The sequence below is a fragment of the Pelobates fuscus genome, chromosome 1, assembly GCF_036172605.1.
Source record: "Pelobates fuscus isolate aPelFus1 chromosome 1, aPelFus1.pri, whole genome shotgun sequence".
NCBI lineage: Eukaryota > Metazoa > Chordata > Amphibia > Anura > Pelobatidae > Pelobates > Pelobates fuscus.
Window position 1 is genome coordinate 61,781,582 of NC_086317.1, and position 22,494 is coordinate 61,804,075.

Here is a 22,494-nt window from a genome sequence, read left to right on the forward strand (position 1 = left end):
TCATCATCTTCTTGTTCCTTTCTGGGTGTATTCATATCTGGATTTGTTTCTGATAACTTGTCCTTTTGTGTGTTTTTATGAAGGATTTTCTACAGCTCAGAGCCCTGTTAATTATTCAATAACCACTTTTTTGTAAAGTTGATGTACTTTTATTGCATTACTGTACTTTTGTGAATTTTTTAATTTCTCCCTAATAATGTAAATAATAAAAAAAATCTTAAAGGGACACTATAGTCACCTGAGCAACTTTAGCTTAATGAAACAGTTTTGGTCTATAGAACATGCCACTGCAGCCTCACTGCTGAATCCTCTGGCATTTAGGAGTTAAATCACTTTGTTTATGAACCCTAGTCACACCTCCCTGCATGTGACTTGCACAGCCTTCCATAAACACTTCCTGTAAAGAGAGCCCTATTTAGGCTTTCTTTATGGCAAGTTCTGTTTAATTAAGGTTTTCTTATCCCCTGCTATGTTAATAGCTTGCTAGACCCTGCAAGAGCCTCCTGTATGAGATACAATTATTTAAGGTAAATTACATCTGTTTGAAAGTGAAACCAGTTTTTTTTGTTCATGCAGGCTCTGTCAATCATAGCCAGGGGAGGTGTGGCTAGGGCTGCATAAACAGAAACAAAGTGATTTAACTCCTAAATGACAGTGAATTGAGCAGTGAAATTGCAGGGGAATGATCTATACACTAAAACTGCTTTATTTAGGTGACTATAGTGTTCCTTTAAATGTGAAAGGAAAAAAAAAATTAATTTAGGTGACTATAGTGTTCCTTTAAATGTGAAAGGAAAAAAATATTGAAAAAACATAGAGCTTATAGGTTCTGTTGATATAATATACTAAATTTTCTTTCTCTTTTTATTTTTTCTCTATTGTTTTATTATAGGTCCACTTTAAACTCCAGTGATCATAAAGGTACCACTTAGTGAGTGAACATTTCTCCTCCAAATGTGCCAGCAAGCGCTCCCCACTTCCCATTCACAAAGTCATCGAAATCTCCACTTCCTTCAGAAAATAGTGTCGTATGGTATGTGTACAAAATGTGATGTGTCAGACAAAGACGCTAGTTTCAGATATTTTGCTGTTCGTTCACATTTTTAGAGGAAGAACAAAAGTGAATTTATTTTTAAAATGTTACTAGTTCTACTGTGGATAAAGACTACCTTGCAAATCCTTATTCACATTTATTCACAAGCGCTCCACACTTGCTAACTAAGGGTCATGAATGGAAACTATTTTATTTATTCAGAAAAGATTACTAAGTTGACTTTACAGAAATGCTGGGCTAAACTAACCTAGAGTCCCTCAAAACCTTGTGCTCCTTGACAAGTTGCAGAACAAAATATTTTGTTTTAGCGAGGTTCATCCTGAATGTGATTTAAGTGAGGTGTAGCTGGGCTCCTCATGGAGATAAATTCCACTTTACTTTTAAATTATGTATACTGTATTTCTGTATCAAACTAAATCAGTTTGCAAAACAATGATTTTTCCCTTCAGATTAGAGGCAGTGCTTTACCAATGGGATTTCTAATCTGGAGGGAAAAAACAGGCAGGCAATTCTCCACATTTTTTAACACCCTCCCCCTAATTGAATCCTTTCCTTTAAATCCAAACTCACCTTGAAAGACCCCAGTTCTTTGCCTGCCTCCGGCAGGGGAGGTTAGGCAGTTTTTTTTCTCCAAGGAAGCAGGTGAGAAGGGCTGAGGCTCGGGAGGCTCTGCTTCCTTTCTTGGGTAAGTATAAATTAAAACGCCGGACGGCGGGGTCTGCCTGTGTTTTATGCCGTCTCGTCCGCGCCAGGTGCCGGTCAGACGAAGGACGCAGGCGTGCGTCGGCTGGGAGGTCCTGGCGGTGGAACGCACGCACAGGTTGCGTTGTGTTCCACCGGGGGTTCGCGGAGCGCTATGCACATGCGCAATGCGAACCTGGATTCAGGCGCCAATTCTGAACTCGGCGTTTTGGTTCAGTGGCCGACAGGACTTAAAGCAGCAACTTACCAGCAGCAACCTCTGTTTGCCAGGAGCTCTCAGAACTGTTGCAAGTGTGTTTCTCACCTGCCCTCCAACACACTGTGAGGCCATTTAAGGTAAGACATTTTAGCTTTTATTTTAAATGGCTATAGCCTGAATCTTAAAGGGAAAAAATAATAATTCAATTTTAATTTTATTTTTTCCCTTTCTTTTCTTTCCTCAGTATGTCTAATCCTGAGATTCCGGATAAATCATCAGAAAAGAGGAAATGTACATCGAAAACCAAGCATTTAAGTTGCTCTGTATGTTGCCAACCTATGCCAGATGGTTATAAAAAGAAGCTTTGCTCGCTATGTTCTAAAGAAGCTTCAGAGGAAGTGAAAAAATCTGAAATGTCCACATTTCTCAGCTGGTTACAGCAGAGTATGCAGCAAACGTTTGTGGATATGCAGTCGGCAGCTATACAGACAGCCCAGGCTTCGGCTGCCTAGGATTTACAGATAGTAAAGCATTCAAATAAAAGACTGAGATCATGGGAAGATTCAGATACAAGCTCAGGTACTTGTGCTTCTGATTCTGGTGAGGATTCCGGTAGTGATTCATCGGATGAGGAATTTGCATTTCCAGAAGAAGCCATTGGGAAACTAATAAAGGAAGTGCAGAGCATTTTGGAGAATGGGGTGTCAGGGAAAAAAAGACTAAAGTTTTTCCCTTTACACCCACAGCTTAAGGAGTTGGTTTTAAGAGAATGGAAGTTCCCAAGCCACAAACCTTTTATTTCAAAACATTTTAAAACACTTTTTTCCATAGAAGCGGACCAGGACTGCCAGTTGGATAGAGTCCCTGTTGTGGACGTTCCTATTGCACAAATAGGAAAGAAAACTACGTTACCTATTGGGGACTCGAGTGGGCTAAGGGATGTCATGGTTAAAAGCGCATGGACTCTTCCTTAAAGAAGATGTTTGTCTCCTCAGTGGCCCAAGCAAAAGCTCTTATTGCAGGAACATCCGTGGCTAAAGCCCAAAAACATTGGCTAGAAGAACTAGAGAAGGTTTATGCAGGAGAATCTAAGGAAGATCCAGTAAAGCTGTTAAAAAAATATCAAAATGTCGGCAGATTTTTTGGTAGATGCTTCTTCAGAAAGTCTGAAACTATCTGCTAAGAATTTGGGTCTTACGACAGTAGCTAGAAGAGCACTTTGGCTTAGGAACTGGTCAGCTGACGCAGCATCAAAACATTCCTTATGTGACTTACCTTTTGAATCTGGAAGACTATTCGGCTCTAAATTGGATGATCTTTTAAAACAAATGAAGGAAGGCAAGAAGGCTTTGCCTGAATCCCATAAGAAACAGTTTTGGAACCGTAAATCAGGGACTCATCCCTCATTTAGCAGTTCCTTTCGCAGGAACAACTACAGGGGTCAACAAAAGAGGGTTTTCGATTATAGGAAGAAAGAAAGATTCACTGACAAGAGAAATAAAATGTTGTGACGCCAGGCCAGTGGGAGGAAGGTTGATGCACTTTCTAAATCACTGGGAAAGGACGACATCAGATCGCTGGGTTCTCTCAGTAATAAAGTGCGGGTACGCTCTGGAACTGTCAAATACCCCAAAGAATATGTTCTTATGTTCCAAGGTTCATTCTCCAGAAACAGAGAAAACTGTGATGCAAGAAGTATCAAGACTCCTACAGAAAAGAGTTGTGGAAGAGGTTCCTCTAAGAGAAAGACATCAAGGCACTTATTCAAGGCTATTTTTGGTGCCAAAACCAGATGGCTCTTTCAGACCCATATTAGACCTAAAAGCCGTAAACAGGTGTATTATAAAAAATAAGTTCCGGATGGAAACAATAAAATCAGCTACACTTCTTATTCAACCAAGAAATTGGTTTGCGTCTCTGGATTTACAAGACGCCTATCTTTACGTGCCCATAGCAGAATCCAGCAAAAGGATTTGCGATCTGCATCCAATCGGTAACCAGGCATTACCAATTCAAGGCCCTGCCATTTGGCCTGTCATCTGCACCCAGGGTATTCACAAAGATGCTAGTAGTCATCTCAGCATACCTAAGAGGCTTGGGGATTTATGTCATGCCTTATTTGGACGACTGGCTTTTGATTGCAGAGTCACAAGAACAACTAAAATTAGACCTTTGTACAGCTCTCCAAGCTCTTCAAACGCATGGCTGGCTAATAAATTTCAGCAAGTCGGAATTGGTGCCGGTTCAAAGGATTCAGTTCTTAGGTCTAATTTTGGACAAAATCGCTATGAAGATTTTCCTGCCAGAAGAGAAGAAGCTAAAGATTACACAATCAATTCAGAAGCTCAAGGAAAAAGGTGTTTTTTTCAGTCAGAGAAGCAATGAGTTTACTGGGTCTTTTTACAGCTTCGATCCCTGCAGTCGGTTGGGCAAAAGCCAGAATGAAGCCTCTTCAGAGAAACATTCTACAAGTCTGGAATCGACAGACAGACGGCCTGGACGGGCTCATGAAATTCAACAATCTAACGTTGAGGAGTCTTCATTGGTGGACCTCATCTCGATTCCTGCAAGCAGGTCTTTCATTCCAAATGAAGTCCTTCAGAATAATAACTACAGACGCCTCGGCACAAGGCTGGGGGGCCATTTGGGAGACCCAAATAAGCAAGGGTGTTGGCAAGAAAAGGATGCGAGAACTTCCTCAAATTTCAAGGAATTGAAGGCCGTGTGGATGGCTCTCTTGGCATTTCAGTTCCTGATAAAAGATCAGCATATTCAGATACGTTCAGAAAATCGAACGACAGTGGCATTTTTGAACAAACAAAGAGGTACAAGATCAACAAAGTTGGGAAGTCTATGTTCAAAGATCATGCTATGGTCAGAAGTTCACCTTCGATCAATCTCAGCGGTTCACATTTTAGGAAAATTCAACGTATTAGCAGACGCCCTGAGCCGTCATCACTTGAAGCAAACAGATTGGTCCCTTTCGTGCAGAATTTTCAAGCTTATTACAGTCCGCTTCAGTTGTCCAGAAATAGACCTTATGGCCTCCAGGACAAACAGGAAGACAAGACGTTTTGCATCTCTGAACCCTGCAGACAATCCAGATATCATAGATGCTCTGTCAGTGCCATGGAAGTTCAACCTTGCATATATCTTCCCACCAGTAGTTCTTATTCCCAGAGTGCTTCAAAAGATCAAGTTGGAAAGAGTAAGGATTATCATAATCCTTCCCTGGTGGCCAAGGCGAAGTTGGTTTTCGGTTCTTCTAAATGTACCAGGGGCCACTTTTTGGAAACTTCCTCTATCAGAAGAAATTTTAGAACACGCCATGGTGCCTCTTCCAACCATTCAGAGATTCCAGTTGACGACTTGGTATCGGAACTCCAGATTTTAGAGAGTAAAGGTCTAGATGCTGAGGTTATAAAAATTGTATTAGCTACTAACAAAGAATCTACGTCTAAAATTTACTCCAGGATTTGGAAGAAATTTTGTCAGTGGTGTTGTAGGTTTAAAGTGAATCCTGTTTCAGCCTCCATCCAGAAGATTCTCAAATTCCTTCAGATCTGATTTGCACAGGGTTTAAAGCCAGCTTCATTAAAATTACAGGTTTCTGCGATCAGTTTCTTTTCTTTCAGATGTTTAGCCTCACACATTCTGATATCAAGTTTCTTCAGGGCTCTGACCCATTTGGTTCCCAACATCAGGGAAACCTGTCCACCCATTTAGTCTTATCCGCTCTTTGTGAGCCACCCTTTGAACCGATAGAGGAGGCGTCTCTGAAGATATTATCGTTAAAAACCGTATTTTTGGTGACAGTCACATCAGCCAAGAGAGTGGGTGAAATCCAAGCTCTTCTGGCGAATTTTCCGTTTTTGGTTTTTCACCAAGACAAGGTGGTTTTAAAGCTCGACCCCTCGTTTATCCCTAAGGTTCTGACTTCTTCTAACATCAACCAAGAAGTTATTTTGCCTACGTTTTGTCAAAATCCTTCTAATACCTTGGAAAGAAAATTTCACTGCCTAGATGTGAAGAGATGTCTTATGCAATATCTTAAATCTACTGAATCCTTTAGGAGGGATAACAGTATTTTTGTCTTGGTCAATGGCACAAGGAAGGGTTATGAAGGCTTCAAAGAGTTCGCTGGCTAGATGGCTGAAGGAGTGTATTCTTTTGGCTTATTCCACAAGTGGCGCGGAAATTACAGGCCCCATAAAGGCCCATTCAACTAGAGCTATATCTACATCCTGGGCTCTGCGAGCGGCAGCTACACCTTCTCAGATTTATTCAGCGGCTACTTGGTCTTCACTGCATACATTCTCGAAACATTACAGGTTAGACATACTGGCCTCAGAAGATGCAGCTTTTGGGCGTAAGGTGCTTCAAGCAGTGGTGAAATAAATCCCGCCCTTAGGAATTGCTTTGTCATATCCCATTGGTAAAGCACTGCCTCAAATATGAAGGGAAAAACATAAATTTTTACTCACCGTAAATTTATTTTTCCTGAAGATTAGAGGCAGTGCTATATTCCCCCCCCCCCCCCCCCTTTTTTTTTTTTTCTAATAAACTCAAAGATTTGCAGGTACTTGGCTTGTGTATTTTCTGGGGTTGTTTAAGGTGAGTTTGGATTTAAAGGAAAGGATTCAATTAGGGGGAGGGTGTTAACAAATTTGGAGAATTGCCTGCCTGTTTTTTCCCTCCAGATTACAAATCCCATTGGTAAAGCACTGCCTCTAATCTTCAGGAAAAAGAAATTTACGGTAAGTAAAAAATGTATGTTTTTAAAAAAAAACAAAAAACTTTTCTTATACAGAGTGGACAACGTTTTGGTTAGGCAGGAGCTTTTTTTAAAGCAAAAAGTTGTCCATTTTGTGTTTGAGAAAAAATACCTCTAATTTGCACCAGGATTAGCAATCTGTTCTCCATTTTCTGTTTCTAAAAACATTGTTTAGGAATAAGAAGTTTCCGTCTCACATTTTGGAATCCTGCCAGCTTGCACAAAATGGCTGCTTGCCCATTTCTAAATATATATCCCTTATTTCACCTTTTGCTATTCCCACGTTCCTTGTAGATGGCAAAGTCTCAGAAATGTAAACCATTTCATCTCTCGACTTAGTCTGTTGCTACAAAACTGCATTTGATGCTGGCAAATACACTAAACCACTTGAATTGTATAGTACACCGACAAGATGGTTTTATTAATCAAAATTGATAATATAAATAAAGAACAAAGACACAAACATAACAAACACAAGGAATAGCTACTTTTATATCCCCTCCACTGCCACTTTCATTTCCCCAAAAGCGGAAGGAAAACAAAATCCGGTCTACAATTTTTTAATTCGTCTAACATGTTCATAAAACTCACATAAATTTGTGGTATGAATGAGTATATCACAGAGCTCCCCAGCAGTACATCTCAGTGCTGTGCAGAGTGCATGAATGTATCACAAAGCTCTTCTGTGTTTGAGTGGAATATGTGTTGGGATATGAACGTCTGATGTGAGTAAGGTGTATGTGTGGTTGGCTGAGTGTAATTGCCTGCGTGGATTGGCTAAATTTTGTTGTGTGGCGGTTGCTGAATGTGATTAGTGGGGTTTGCTGAGTGTGATTCTGCTTGTTTTTTTGTTTCTCAACTTGACAGTTTTTATTGTATATCTGTCTGGGATACAGAAAGGAAAAGGGGATAAAGAAAGGCAATGGGGGTTACACATCCTTCCATTGCTTCCTTGGTGACCCCATCTCTCTTTGTCACGAGTAACATACATGCAATGAAGTGTACACTCCTGTAAAACCCACATACAACACAGACTCTATAGCCTAATTCGTTCACTTTATACAATTCGTTTTGGTATGTACTCATGAAAATTGGATAATTAGTAGGGTCTTGCCTTCCCAGGCTATTGCTCATGAGAAGAAGCTAATTTGGCATATCCCACCCGAGAGGGCTCACAAATGTTATACGGGCATATCCTACAAGTGTGTGATAGGAGCTTTGCTCCAACGAGCGGTGTTTCGTGTTGTGTTAACTCCCCACATGCTTCTATAACTATTTACAAATATGAATAGGTAACATAGAAATCTTTGTACAGTGATGGGTAGTTAGTAGGACACACACTGACAGACACCCACCCACCCACAATTACTGACAAACACACACTGTGACAGACTTATACAGATTCACTGACAGACACACACACACTCAGACACGGACAGATATACGCACACACTCACAGACACGCATTCACTAACCGACACACCGACATATATATATACACACACACACACACACATTCACTGACAAACACACACACACATATTTTCCCACAACAATTTTTTTTTATTATTTAATATAAATCCATCCAGCCTCCCTACCTTTGGGAGAGTTGGGTGGATTTTTTTTTTTTTTACCTGGGGTCCAGTGGGGCTGCTGGGCTTGCTGTTGGGGCTGCTGGGCAGAAGCAGGCGGGCGTGCAGGAAGGGAGGCGGACCGGGTCACTAAACTAGTATCGAGGGAGCAATGATCCCTGCTCATCTCCCTTGTGCGTCACAGAGTCATGCCGGGAGCCAGAGTGACGTCATATTCCGGCTACCGGCATCACTGCGGGGTGCGCGAGGGAACGGAGCAGGGAGAGCTCACAGTTCAGCGCTCCTTCGCCATCCGCCTGGAACCGAAGTGGCTGCCTGCCTCTCAAGGGCCCAAAGGTGGCCAGCTCTTGGGCTCTCATAAAACAAGACTGACAAGGTATTTGCCTGGGCATTTGAGGGCAGTGTTTTTTGCCGCACCCTGGAAAGTGCTGCCCACTTGGGGTTGAGGGGTGGAAACCCCAAACGCAGTGGTGGGGTGTAGATCTCTCAGTGACAGTACAAAGTTTAAAACGATTGGCCGTGACAGGTGAGGCCTTTATCTAATCACCCATGGTCGGGTCCATCGAGGCGCTAACTATGATGTGGGGTGGTGGGGGAAAACCTCTGTGGTGAGGTTAGGGAATCAGCTAGGGCAACCTGTTCCTCGAATCGAATAAAAGATAAGAACATTAAATCCAGTTCAACCAAGCCTAATGAAGGGACTGAAATGTAACATAATTGTATGGCTAACATATATGATAAATAATACAAATGAGCTAAGACCTAAAACAATAATACTAATGACAAAATAAAAATTAAGAAATATATATCTTGCACAATAGACAAAAGGAGCAGGATATTGAATGGGAGAGCCTCCTGTTATTGTGAGGCAGGCTGAATAATAAACACAGAATAATCTAGAGGTAGGAGCAAGAGTAAAGTATCAGGGTACCACATATGTATTATGAAACTGAAGTGTGGATGCAAGTAAGTATGATGAAATTAGCAGATCGGAATGGAATGAAGTTATGAGAATCTTGAGTAACAGACGTGAGTGGCTGACAACATAAGAACGAACGCAGATTGTCCTGGTGAAATACCAGGGTGAGCCCCCCCCCCCCCATAGTGATACCATATGTATGTGTAGAGGCTAAATGAGCTTGCATGTGGCCTGAATGGAGTCCGCATATACCTGTAAAAGGAATGGTCAATTAAACTGAATTATGCCAGGAAATTAGGGCCTACAAGGCCAGTTGATGGCCAACAATAACTGGAAAACAAAAGCCAACTGAAAAAGTAGATAAGCCAAGCCCCTGATAGTAACTTAACACAATTCTTAACATAACAAATTAATAGATACACTGTGTATAAAATAAACAGGTAACTACTGAGTCCTGCAGATGAATCAGAACCTGACAAATGTAACTCCAAAATGTATTTATATGAAAGCAAATGAAATAGACAGAAGATACACACCTATGACATAAACCCCTGCAAACCCCTCTCCCCAAACAGTGCCAATACAAACCCTAATCGCGCACCAAGAACATGAGCCATGATACCCGAATGCCACATTAGCAGCCTATATCCTTCCCAGACAACAAATTTAATGTCCCAATACACAGCTAGAACAAAGAGAACCACCAGACGGCTTGTGAACAGCAATTCGAGAAAAAAAGTGTTCCTGAATGAGGGGCAGTGAAAATAATTGAGTGATATGTAATATAAACCAAATGCCCCCACTAAGCAGAGCATTTTGAAAAGGACGTGTTGCAGAGAAATAGGCTGTTCCTTCAGCATAAATATAATGAGCAGAGTAATATGCAAAGCCTTAACGTACCAAAGAATAGTCAGAATACTTGCTGAGGTCGGGGACACAGAATGGGACACAACGATAAGGGATAGCCAAAAGTCAGGGATACCAGCATACAGGCCAAAGTCAATAAGAAGAAATAAACGCTCAGGAACACACTCTCGGACAACCACTAAGGGAAACCACGATAGGGCAATGAGGGGAAGTAGTAATGCGTTTAAATAAGCCCTTTACAAATCTGATTGGCCTGTGACCCCAGAACTTGCGCGTGCGTCTCCCGCGTGACATCACACGCACGCCTACTGTGTCTGTGAGTGCGTGTATTTCAGCCAAAGTGTGTTAGTCTTGTCAGTGAGTGTGTGTGTCTGAGTGTGAGAGTGTGTGTGAGTGTTAGTCTTCAACGGGAAGAGGTGTGGCCTTGATGGAAAGGAGTGGGGCAAATTCAAATTAGGGGGTGCCTAAGTTCCGTTATGCGTAGGGCAGCACAAATCTAAAATACATCACTGCCTGGACGTAGTGCGCATGTTTAGGGCACTTATTGCGCGTGTGTGTAGGGCATGTATAAGAGATGTAAGACCTATAAAGGATCTAGGGTGTGTAGGGGATGTATTGTAAGTGTTACATGTATAAGTGTGAGTGGTGCAGTATGTGAATCTGTTGGAGGTATAGGGCATCTGTGTATGTGGGGGGGGGGGGGATGGGAGCAAATATGTATATATACATATTTTTTTTTTAAATGATTTTTATTAAAAAACAAACAAAACTTTTTATTCTCTTGCCCTTCTTATCGTTGGCAAGGGAGAGTGAACTTTGCATGTTCTGTGGTCCGGTGGTAGCGAGTGTCTCTAGCCTGCAGCTCCTCCGCAGAGATAATTGCAAGCTCCAGCACTGTGCTGTGTCAGAGCGTTGTCGTGGTAACCACTGCAATGCTCAGACCTTTCCTCTACCTCCACTCTCCGCATTGATATGCCAGTGGGCCGATGAGAGATTTTTGGCCTCCTTACTGGCCTGTGAAATCACAGTGCATCTTCCCTTTGATCTACCCTGTCGACCACAGCCCATGGCTATTGCGGACCATCGGGCATTTGTATATAGTATATCTTTTTTGTAATTTTTGGTGATTGAAGGTGTGTTTATAATAGCAATATCATTCTTTCACTTACAGGTGCTTAATGGGTCAGTTCAATGTGTTTTTCACCTCTGAGATGCATCTCCCGCATATTACCACGAATATTTGATGACTTCAGATGGTGTCTTCAATGATGCCCCAGGAACGATTTACCATGTATCAAGGTGAGCACAAGGCAGGTTAGAAAACTCTATAATTTTATCAGGGATAGTTAGTATATATAAAAACAAGGGACACTATACTGTTGGCAATACAATAGCGTATATAATGAAACTAACATTTTACTTAAATTTTTCCCATAGCACTTCTCATCTCTTACCTGTCACAATGTCATTGGAAATAATTATATTGAATGAGTTTTCCACTGTCCATGATGTGGAAATGCCTCTAGTGGCTATCAGTATGACAGCCGCTACGGGTGGATTTTACCCTGCAGTGTCAACATTGAAGCGTCTTAAAAAAAAAAAAAAAAATGCAGTGATTTATTTTGCAGGGCCACTGCACCCAGACCACTTCATCCAAATGACGTGAGCTTGGCGACTACAGTGCCCCTTTTTAAGTGTCACTCTAAGCACCAAAACCGTTGTATTATTGCAAACTTAAAGGTGCAAAGGGTACCCTGCACCATACACATAACTGTAGCATGCACAATATCAGACAGACACTCTCCTCTCTGGAAAGAAAGCTGAACCACAGCCATATGCTTCTACAAAGCTGTGACCCAAGTTGTGCGATGGTGGTATGGCTGTTATTGAGCAGTTATAATCCTCTTATGTTATGATTTGCCCAGCTACTGGGAAATTAAGTCCTTATTCCATGAAGCCATGTTAATATATTTTACTATTAAGTATTATGTTTAAAGTAGCTGTTGCTTGTGTCGAGCATTGCTCATCTTTTCTGGATTTCTTTGCGCTGTTTCATGTTTTAAGTACTCTCTATTAGCACTACTTTCTTACTCCACATGATGATCAGTTCCAGAACAGTTTTCAGTTGAATCCAGAAAACCACTGTAGCTACCGCAACTGAAATTATTTGGGTTCCATATTTTTTCTCTTTCATGTTCAAAAACATGTTGTCTTCCATATGTGCAAAAGGCAGGCAGGTCAGTGTGTAGAAAAGAATCAGATGGGAAAATATTGACCTAAAGAATGACGGATATATCATTTTGATAGATATATCGTTTTTAGAGACGCATATCTATCATTTTGATATGCAGTCTGTACCTTGTATTTAATAAACTCAAGAAGTACTGAACAAAGGTTGAATTGCAGACCCTGATATTTATATTATTGCAAAAGATTAGTACACATGAAACTCCAATTCCATTATTTGCATTGGCAGCTGAAATATATTTGGTTTCTGTAGCAAGAGCAAACATTCTGTGTTCTGCATGGCATCTATTAAGAAGTAACAGTTTACGTTGCTCCAGGATCACTCATCTTAGCTTGGCAAAATAATAGTAGATTCTAAATAATTGTTATGGTTTAGCCAAGATCTCACCCGCTATAATGACATTTATCAGTGTAAGAGAATGAATAAAAGATTGCCCGTACACAAAAGATTTTGGATGGCGGTGCCCCCATTCTCGCTGTGTAGTGCATGATTGCTTCTGGGTCATGTTTAATATTTTTGGATATGAATTTTTCAAATGATTAACTATTTTCAAAAATATATAGATATAGTTCTATATATGATCTAGTTTTTGATATTTTAATATTTTATAAAGAAATGTTAAAAGATTATACAAAAATATTAAATTAGAAATGTGAAACTGCATCATGGCTTTTATTGTAGCTTAAACAGTATGGAAAAATGGGATACAGCTGTAAACCTAAAAGAATATTGGAAAAACAAAATAACATAGTGTAGTATCCTTTTTAAAATGTTTCAAATAACACGCTGAGATATTGCACTCACAATGCAGGCCATTATTATTGTTACACTGCATTCTTTAATCTTGTAATTTTATTTTTACGAAGACCCTGAGGAAGTTCCAGTTCTGGAACGAAGCGCGTAGGACTAGTTAGGAGTAACCAAGTGGAAACAAATAGTGTTTTCAAAATCTATTTTATTTTTTTAATTTGGTCTGCAGGCAATTCTAATAGTTTGTTTCACTACCTGTTGACAGTTACCGTAATAGTTATTTTTTTTGCTATCACAAATAAGCATATGTATCCTGAGCCCAGAGATTTGCCTGCCATAATAACACATAATATGAAATAGAGGTAGAGAGAACCTTGAAATGAATTGAGCTTGTTCTTGAGCTTGACCCCCGGTTGACTTATTTTTACTTGGCGGGTATAATTTCATTTTATGCGGTTATGTCATGTCATTTTCCTTATCTCTCAGATCTTTTAAAGGTCACAGTGTGACAGATCAACAAAGAAAGGTGTGCATGTCTAATTCATTTCTGTTCAAGTGGGCATTACTCCAACATAAGCACTTCAGGTGACCATAGTTTTGATGGAGATATTGCTTTAAAAATTGCAATCCAGGCTGCTGCCAGCATTTGTTTTGTTTAATGCGCTGTTAAGATATTGTGTTAAATGTTTATGCAAAATGAATACAACTATAAAATATACTAAAGTGGCTAATGCGGTGATCTCAGACTAGGAAGTGTCGCAGCCATGTGACTATAGCAGTGCTGAATAAGTCAATGAACAAAGTTGGGGCTTTTGGGAGTGGTGACACAGATGTCAGATTTCTGCTGTGGAACGAAGACGGTTAAAGTACAACTCCTAAACCTGGGCCGTGCGGATTTATCGGGAAATTGGGGGATTCTCCAGCAATTTAACTCTGCTTGAGCCAGTCTCTATTGCATTGGATGTGTAACCCGCCAGTGAGGGCTCTCTACTCTTCCGAGACTCATTTTCACGCTGGTCGCTGTTTGTGCATATATAAAGAGAAGGGATATAATACTATGTCATGTTCCCGCTTCTTGCTTTACTGTTTAATATGCTGGGTGGCATTGCTTTTTATATGGCCATCGGTAGCTTTTGTGTGACTGTGAGGGCAATGTTTTGTGGTATAGTGCTAATCAAAGCACTGCTGTCAGTGGACCTCTTTGCACACAAACAGCACTTTGTAATGATAAGCCAAAACAAGCCCACAAATACTTCATCAATAATACCTAAAGTCTGGTACAACCCCTAAAGGGCTACCTGCTAATATATACCCACAGGCTAAACCCTGCTAGCATTTATATCAGCGGAAGTGTTTTTAGGGAATTATATCCAGGGTTAGTTTGTACCTTCAATTTGGCTTTGGTGACCATGTTTGTTGGAATTACTACTGGAAAGCGTGTTCTTATAGAGCAAAATAAATATTAATACAAAAATGCTATAGTGGTTTTTGCAAGGATCAAAGACAATGAATAAAGACAAGCAGGACAGGGGGAGCACCTTTTTGAACAATGATGGCTATAGTTTTTAGGGTGTTCCTTTAACGGGTCGCTGTAAACACTGTAATTGCTTCATCTCAAGTGGTTCTAGTGTCTGGAGTCCCCTGGAGCCAATCTTAATTTCATCATTAGAGGACCACTACAGGCACCCAGACCACTTCAGCTCAATGAAGTGGTCTGGGTGCCAGGTCCATCTAGGGTTAACCCTGCCTTCTGTAAACATAGCAGTTTCAGGGAAACTGCAATGTTTACATATGGGTTAATCCAGCCTCTAGAGCAGGCTTCCCCAAACTCCGGCCCTCCAGATGTTGCTGAACTACAGCTCCCATGATTCTCAGCCTATCTATTTAATTCATAGAATCATGGGAGTTGTAGTTCAGCAACATCTGGAGGGCCGGAGTTTGGGAAAGCCTGCTCTAGTGGCTCTCATTGACAGCCGCTAGAGGCACTTCCGCGTTTCTCACTGTAATTTTCACAAACAAGTTTATTTTCCTGGCACTATAGTGGTCCTTTAATGTTTCAATGCTAAACCAGAGTCTTCACAGCCCATCTCCACTGTGCTGCTTGGTTAATGAGGAAGCTAGCATTAGGCTGAGTAGCAATGGGTGGCAGTGATTGGCTGAAAGTGTCAGCTGACTGCAATCAGCCTATCACAGTGCCCATTCAGGTATGAATTGGTATGGCTACAAAGAAAGTGTGTAATTTCTGCCATAGTCATGCCCAAATTAGGTGCAGGGCTTTGGGTGGCCAGGGACCCTCAGTCAGTATTAAACTGCTCAAAAGTGGTTTAACAGTGAATGGAGGGACAGTTCCAGGGGTCCCCAGCCACTATATCCAGTTCACTGGGATGAGATGGTTAGAGTGCTTACAATATCCATTTAAACTAAAGGGACACTGCAGGCATTGTATCAGTCAGCCTTGTGCCTTCATTTCATTCAGCATTAAACTGTTTTAGATGTTTTTTATGTTTTAATCTTAATCTGTGCTGCTTTGGCCAATGATAAAGTATTAGCTTTAGCAACAATGGGCAGCTGTGATTGGCTGAGTGTGTCAGCTGACTGCCTTTAGCCAATCAGAGCTCCAACTGACTGTATGAAGCATATGACTTCAAGGTAGTGTGTAATCTCTGCCTTAGCCAGACCTCCAGCAGGGGCTGCACTGTGGGTGGGCAGGGAGCCCCAATTTAGTGTTAAACTGTTCTACAGTGAATGCAGGCTATAACCAATTTAGTAATACACAATAGTGATTACAATTATAGTGACTACAGTGTCCCTTTAACCCCTTACGGACACATGACATGTGTGACACGTCATGATTCCCTTTTATTACAGAAGTTTGGTCCTTAAGGGGTTAAGGTTGCCATGGAAGGGCTTGCTTTATTTTGTTACAGCTGTGGTTTCCTAGCTGTAACAGATGTACATTTTAACAAAGTACTGTTTGGGCATGCCCTCGCCAAAACCACATCTCTTGCCACACACACATTAGTGGGTTTAGTGCACACTGTAATTAGTTTTCTGGAGAGATTTGTTAATGAGGGCTTTTGGTTTTTTGCTCTCGCTGGTAGCACAAAACCGTTAAATCTCATCGATTTAAAGGATGACATCTAAACACCATAACTACTTCATGCAGCTTCATGCAGTTGTTCTAATGTAAGGAATTTTTGGATGACGTCCCCTTGTTTTCTTTCACTGTCAGACCTTTTTCGAGTAAATAAATTTAGATCCATACATCTATCACTCAAGTATTCGCATTGGTAAAGTGGTAAAGAATGGGAGGAGCTGAGTCACAGAGCAAAGTCACAGGTAAAGGCTCGTTAACTGGTTCACCTAATTGTCTGCTTCAAAGTCTCTGGAACCTTTTTTTTTCCTTCTAATCTTGGCATCTTTTATACGCTATAACTATTATTTCAGTAATTTAGATTATTTTATATGCTCTTGGACCTGAGTGAATTGTGAGATCGCAATCCTTAGATTTCTGACTGGGGCTTACGTAACTCTAAATGTTGAACTGAATGACTGCTTACACAATTTTGACCATTTGCTACTTGTACAAAAATATATAAATACATCTTCAATTCAGTCATATTTCCTGTGTTTTGCAATTTTAAGTTTTTGGGTCTCACAACTTTTCAGTCAATAAATCATCTAGTTCCCTTATGATGATTTTAAGTAGATCCGTGTTCTGATCTATGGGGAAATTATCGTATTTTAATAATGTATATTGCATAATAGTATAATGATTTTTATGTAGAACCACATTTTTGCCTCATAATTCCACTTTATACAGAATCCCTTGCAGTAGTGAGAGCACTGTTAAAGTGCGATTTCTATTGGAATCTATATATATATATATATATATATATATATATATATATATAATATTGCACTCTCAATTTTTTGAGAGCTGTAATCACATGAAAATGACTTATACTCAAAACTTGGAGTCCAAGTCACTTGACAAATGACTGACTGAAATGTGGCCCTCCAGCTGTTCTTTAAATTGCCATAACGCTGAGCCAGCCTGTAAAACATGACAAGGTTGTAATTCAATAACTGCTGCATGTGCTTAGCACTAAAGCACAATTCAGTTAGCTGTGCTTCTAATTGCAGATTGGTTGGTCTGTTCATATACTGAAGTGGCTGCTAATGAAGAGCCTCGCATAAAAATTGCAAGTGTGAGAATTGTGGATCATTATAGAACACACCCTCTTCAGATGTCTTATCTCATAACAAGAACGAACATTTTTGTATAGGGTTTGCTTTTACTTGCAAAGTTATTTGCCGTGCACACATCGAACCGGCAGTATTCTGCAAAGAATACAGTGTTCGTTATGCTTGCTAAAAGAATTCGATATGGATTCAAAGGAATGCAGGGCATTGAAATTTCTTGATAAAAAGAAAGTCCGTGGCTGAGATCATGAGTAACAGAAACAACAACACTGTCAGAACTAGAGGGAGTTTTAATCATAGAAATATGCAGGGAACAGATCTAGTGCACTGCATTATTTAACTATGAACATATGCAGCAAGTCCACCCGCTCCCCAGGATGAAGAAAACACATAAAATGGATGGCCTTGCAACATACCTAAGCGCACACATCTCAATGAATTAAACTTTGAAAATCATGTATAGCATGTGTTAACCTTCTTTTTCATATGTTTTTCTATCTTCTCTTCAATGTACAGTAACAATTTAGAATGAATATCACAATCCAGTTCAGTGAGGCGCATTTCTGTTTTTTGGAGAAACGGAACTGTTGATTTCTGCTTCCCCGTCTCTGTTCTCCCTATAGCAAGTGCAGATGGCAGGGGCCCAAGATAGATTTTCTCAGTTCCACAATAAAGTAGTGTTGATTTCTACATGTCATTTTATTTTTCCGATCTAACAAACGCATATTTGTGAAATATAACATATAAGGAAACAATATTTAAAGATTTGGGAAGTTATGGTTCTCCTAAATGTATGAATAAATTAGGGCAGGCATAGGCAACCTTTGACACTCCAGATGTTGTGGACTACACCTCCCATGATTCTTTGCCAGCATTATGGGGGTTGTAGTCCACAACATCTGGGGTGCCAAAGGTTGTCTACCCCTGAATTAGTGTAATGTATTAAAGTGTTACTCCAACCACTTGAGAAGTGGTCATCTGGGAAGAAATCTGTATGAGCAGCGTTTCAGCTTGAGATGTATATCGCTGTCACATTTGACTTAGGCAGCCCGGAAAAAACAACAACACAAGTGAAAAGGCAGTAGTAGTCCCAGCTGACAGGAGCACGTGTTGTATCTGTGACTCCCAAGTTGGGGGGAGTGGCTTCAACAGACTCCAGGTGGGACATCTGAGATCGCTGTCTAGAAGAGTGCAGTTCTTTGGACAGCGATCTCAGTCACAACTTTAGGAACAGCTAAGATACTGCGCAGAACCCTCAGACTCCCAGGCCGCTGGTAGAGGACCCGAGAATGAGGAATAAATATACCATCCTCACCATCTCAGAGCACGCATACGCTTGGAGATTGTGAGAACTGTCCAATCAAAGCATTTGATTGGACTATGGAGCAGGAAGCTGGGGTGTGAAAACCAGCGAGGAGAGCTTCATCCGGTGCCTTATTTTGCAGGTTTAAAAATAATATAAATATATATAATGTGTATGTATTTACCCAGTGTTTGTGTAGCCACTTACACTATAGTGTTAGTAATACAAATGTGTATTTCTGACACTATAGTTTTAAAAGTACTATACTTTTGGAAAGTTTAGGTCATCGGCCCCCCACTGCTTACTTTAAAAATGTAGCTTGCTTATCAACTTTTCAGTGCCACAACGTTCTTACCGCAGCTGGCTCCACCCCGCTCTACCTCCTGGCTGAGATAATCCAATTTGACAATCTCAGCCAATCCAATACTTTCCCACAGGAAAGCATTGGGCTATTAATGCACATGCGCTGCAAAAGCTGTGCTTCTCCAGTCAGCATCTCCTCATAGAGATGCATTGAATCAGCGCATCTCTATGGGAAGCGTTCAGTGTCTCCATGCAGAGTGTGGATGACACTGTGCAGCACAGACCCAGAATGCACCTCTAGTGGCCGACTGAGTGACAAGGCAGTAATGTAAACACTACCTTGTTTATGAAGAAAAGAAAAAGAAAAGCCTGCAAGGCCAGACTATAGACACCAGAACAACTATATTGTCCCTTTTAAGTTCTGTAGCTTTCATGATAGAGTGCTTATTATAACAAACTTTGTGGCTTTGTAATGCTGTACCTGTCTGGCTTGTCTGCATCGTTTACATTTTGGATGTCTGGATTAGAATTTGAATTCTGTATGAATACGCATTGGGACATTTTGTTTGACTGCAAGGCTAGTTTGGGAATTATTCATTAACTGGTGTCCTTGGTTCACTATTTGGGTATTTTTATTTATTTATTTTTTTAAGTTTGTTACTTTACTATAACAGGACTTATGAAAGTTCTGATTTTTACCTACAGGATTCCAAATATTATGTTTGTTGATTTGGGAATGATTGATTATGGAGTAAAGTGCACATAGTTCATAGTGAAACTTGCAATAAATAAAGTGAATACACAATATGTATCTGCTAAATATCTGGGGCCTAAAGTATCAGTTTAGCTATAGAATGTAAGCTAGTTTGAACCGGGTCCTCTCCAAACTATCGTTCCTGTAAGTTTTTTGTAATTGTCCTATTTATAGTTAAATCCCCCCTCTCATAATATTGTAAAGCGCTACGGAATCTGTTAGTGCTATATAAATGGCAATAATAATAATAAAAGCAGTAGATTTAATGTATCTTCTAAAAATAAAATCCAATGATTTGTATTTCACTAGTTCAGGAAATGAAGTGCTCTTGTAGAATAACAGTTGATTGAGATCAACTCAAAATTATTTTGCTATATAGCTCTAACATTTCCAAGAATAAAGAGTGCTGCATTTCTGTTTAGTCTCATATTAAAGGTAATTTTTCGGAGTTCGTGTGAAGTCCGTTTTTGGATAGTGCCCATGTGTAGTACTTTGAGGAGTTATATATACCTCCCAAGTGTTAGTGTTTAAGATCCAAATCCCACTGTCCCTCTTTTCTAGGAGCTCTATATTGTTGTATTGTTGGTGTGTAAAATGTAAAAGATACTTTTTTTTTGTTCTAAATTATTTTGGTTGCGTGCTTTTTAGGAAGTCAAATTAGAGTTCTGGGCTGCCTAAGTCACATGTGCCAGAGTGCAAATAACTCCTGCCACAATGACCACTTCTAAAAGCACAAGTGGTCATGGTGGTTGGAATTGGTATACTATCCCAATATAGTATTGGTGTATTTTGTGTACATTTATGCTGTTTTGGGACTGGCCTCCAATTTCAGTTTCTATTTTGTTTTTAGTTTAGTGTTGTAGATATCCAGGTAAAACATAACAGTTCCCATCCATGTTGCTCTTCCATTGCTGTTTTAAAGGACCACTATAGTTCCCTGAGGGTGCCCCCACCCTCAGGGACCCCCTCCCGCCGGGCTCTGGGATGAGTAAAGGGTTAAAACTTACCTTTATTCCAGCGCCGGGCGGGAGCTCTCCTCCTCCTCTCCACCTCCGATCCTCCCTTTCGTCTGAATGCGCATGTGCGGCAAGAGCTGCGCGCGCATTCAGCCGTTCTCATAGGAAAACATTTACAATGCTTTCCTATGGACGCTTGCGTGCTCTCACTGTGCTTTTCACAGTGAGAAACACGCAAGCGCCTCTAGCGGCTGTCAGTGAGACAGCCACTAGAGGATTTGGAGGCTGGATTAACCCTATTATAAATATAGCAGTTTCTCTGAAACTGCTATGTTTATTAAAAAAAAAGGGTTAATCCTAGAGGATTAAGCATTAAGCTGAAGTGGTCTGGGTGCCTAGAGTGGTCCTTTAAGTGACATTACACCATAATTTCCAACATGCGGTGTAAGGGACTTGCGACTGGCTGGCTGACAGATGCTCTGGCCGGCCCCACTCAGAGTAGCCCATACTCAATACTTTCCTGAAGCACTCAGAGCATGGGCAGAGTACCCTGAGTTTATCCAATGTCTAATGATATGCTAATTGAGACATATTTCTTCAAGTTCTCAGGAGCACTAGGGAACAAACTCTGTACAATAAGACAGGACTCCAAATTCACAAGACCCTACCAAACGCAGGAAGATTGGGAGGTCTGTTACAGTATGTTACAATGACCACGTTCCATCAAGCAGAGTGACCTTTAGCAGAGGACTTTTTTTTTTTTTTTTTTTTAAAACCAGTGACGACTAACGTTGTACTGCTGATGCTGTGAATTGTTTGTAATATGAGGTATAGTCTGCAGCATAATTTAAGCACTGCTTGCCATTGCACTCAATGGACCCTTGTTACGAGACAGAGGATGGTTAATTGCAATATAGTAACAAAGTTAATATTATAGCGTAGCTTGCCCTCTGGCTCACGTCATGTTTTTATTTATATAAAAAAATAATAAGAAAAATATATGGGGGGAGTGGGAGGGGTTTCCAAATTTGTGTTTGTCATTTCTACTGGCTCTTTTTCTTTAGAATAGACCGAGAGTTTCCATACAGTTTCCATACGGCAAGGCAACAGCTGTTCTCTGGCAGGTACAATAATTCCCAGCCTGAGGCAGTTTTAACTGTTATGTTAATCACATTATATTGACTCAATCACCTACTTTGTGTACCCTAAATATGCCGTGCCACAACTGCTTACTAAATAAAACATTTTCTTTTTCCAAAGTTGGTTTCTCATTGAAAAGCTTCAGGTAAATACTAAACTTTAATAAATAATTCTGGTAGTAAATTTACTGGCTTATGTCTGTAATATCGTGCGCACCCACTATCTCCCTCTGGTTTTCTTTCTTTTTTTTTTGGGGAACACCAGACCGTGCCCCATGCTCCGGCCATCCTTGGAGGTGGATGTATCTTTATTGATGCACATGACGAGGGCACGTTACAATTTACTTTAAGATCCTCTCTGCTAATAGCAATTGGTTTATCTAGAAATGTATTACCTATATTGTACAGCAGTTTCGTGTTCCCCCAACCAGGTGCTCGTACGAAACTGGAGTCTTGTGGAAATCCTAATTACTAGTGAGTATGAGATGTTGGATGCAAACTTTGATTCCAGACTCTCAGTCTGTGTATTTATATAGCGAACAAACAGAGCAATTCCATATAGTCTCTGAAGAAGGTGTGAAGAAGCTCAAACGAACTCTCTATTGTGAAACTGTATCTACTAATTTAACAGCTGGAAAGCCATCAGTAGTCTAATCCTTCTCTGTAATTACATCGGTCTGTCAAACTAGCGTTGAATCAGTGGTGTAATTGTGTATAGAGTTCTCAGA

The 22,494-nt window shown here is 40.4% G+C and overlaps 1 protein-coding gene across 3 annotated transcripts in view; it reads left to right on the forward strand.

The window, feature by feature from the left end:
- Window positions 1–22,494, forward strand: part of ST3GAL6 (ST3 beta-galactoside alpha-2,3-sialyltransferase 6) — a 124,281-nt gene that overhangs the window by 40,366 nt on the left and 61,421 nt on the right. The window contains exons 2-4 of one of the 3 annotated variants that reach the window (XM_063448858.1): window positions 893–1,039; window positions 11,279–11,406; window positions 16,338–16,444. In XM_063448858.1, the coding sequence (XP_063304928.1) occupies window positions 16,411–16,444 (34 nt within the window). In that variant the 5' untranslated portion in view covers window positions 893–1,039; window positions 11,279–11,406; window positions 16,338–16,410. The remainder of the gene's footprint in view (window positions 1–892; window positions 1,040–11,278; window positions 11,407–16,337; window positions 16,445–22,494) is intronic. The other 2 variants (XM_063448840.1, XM_063448851.1) reach the window with 2 other exon arrangements.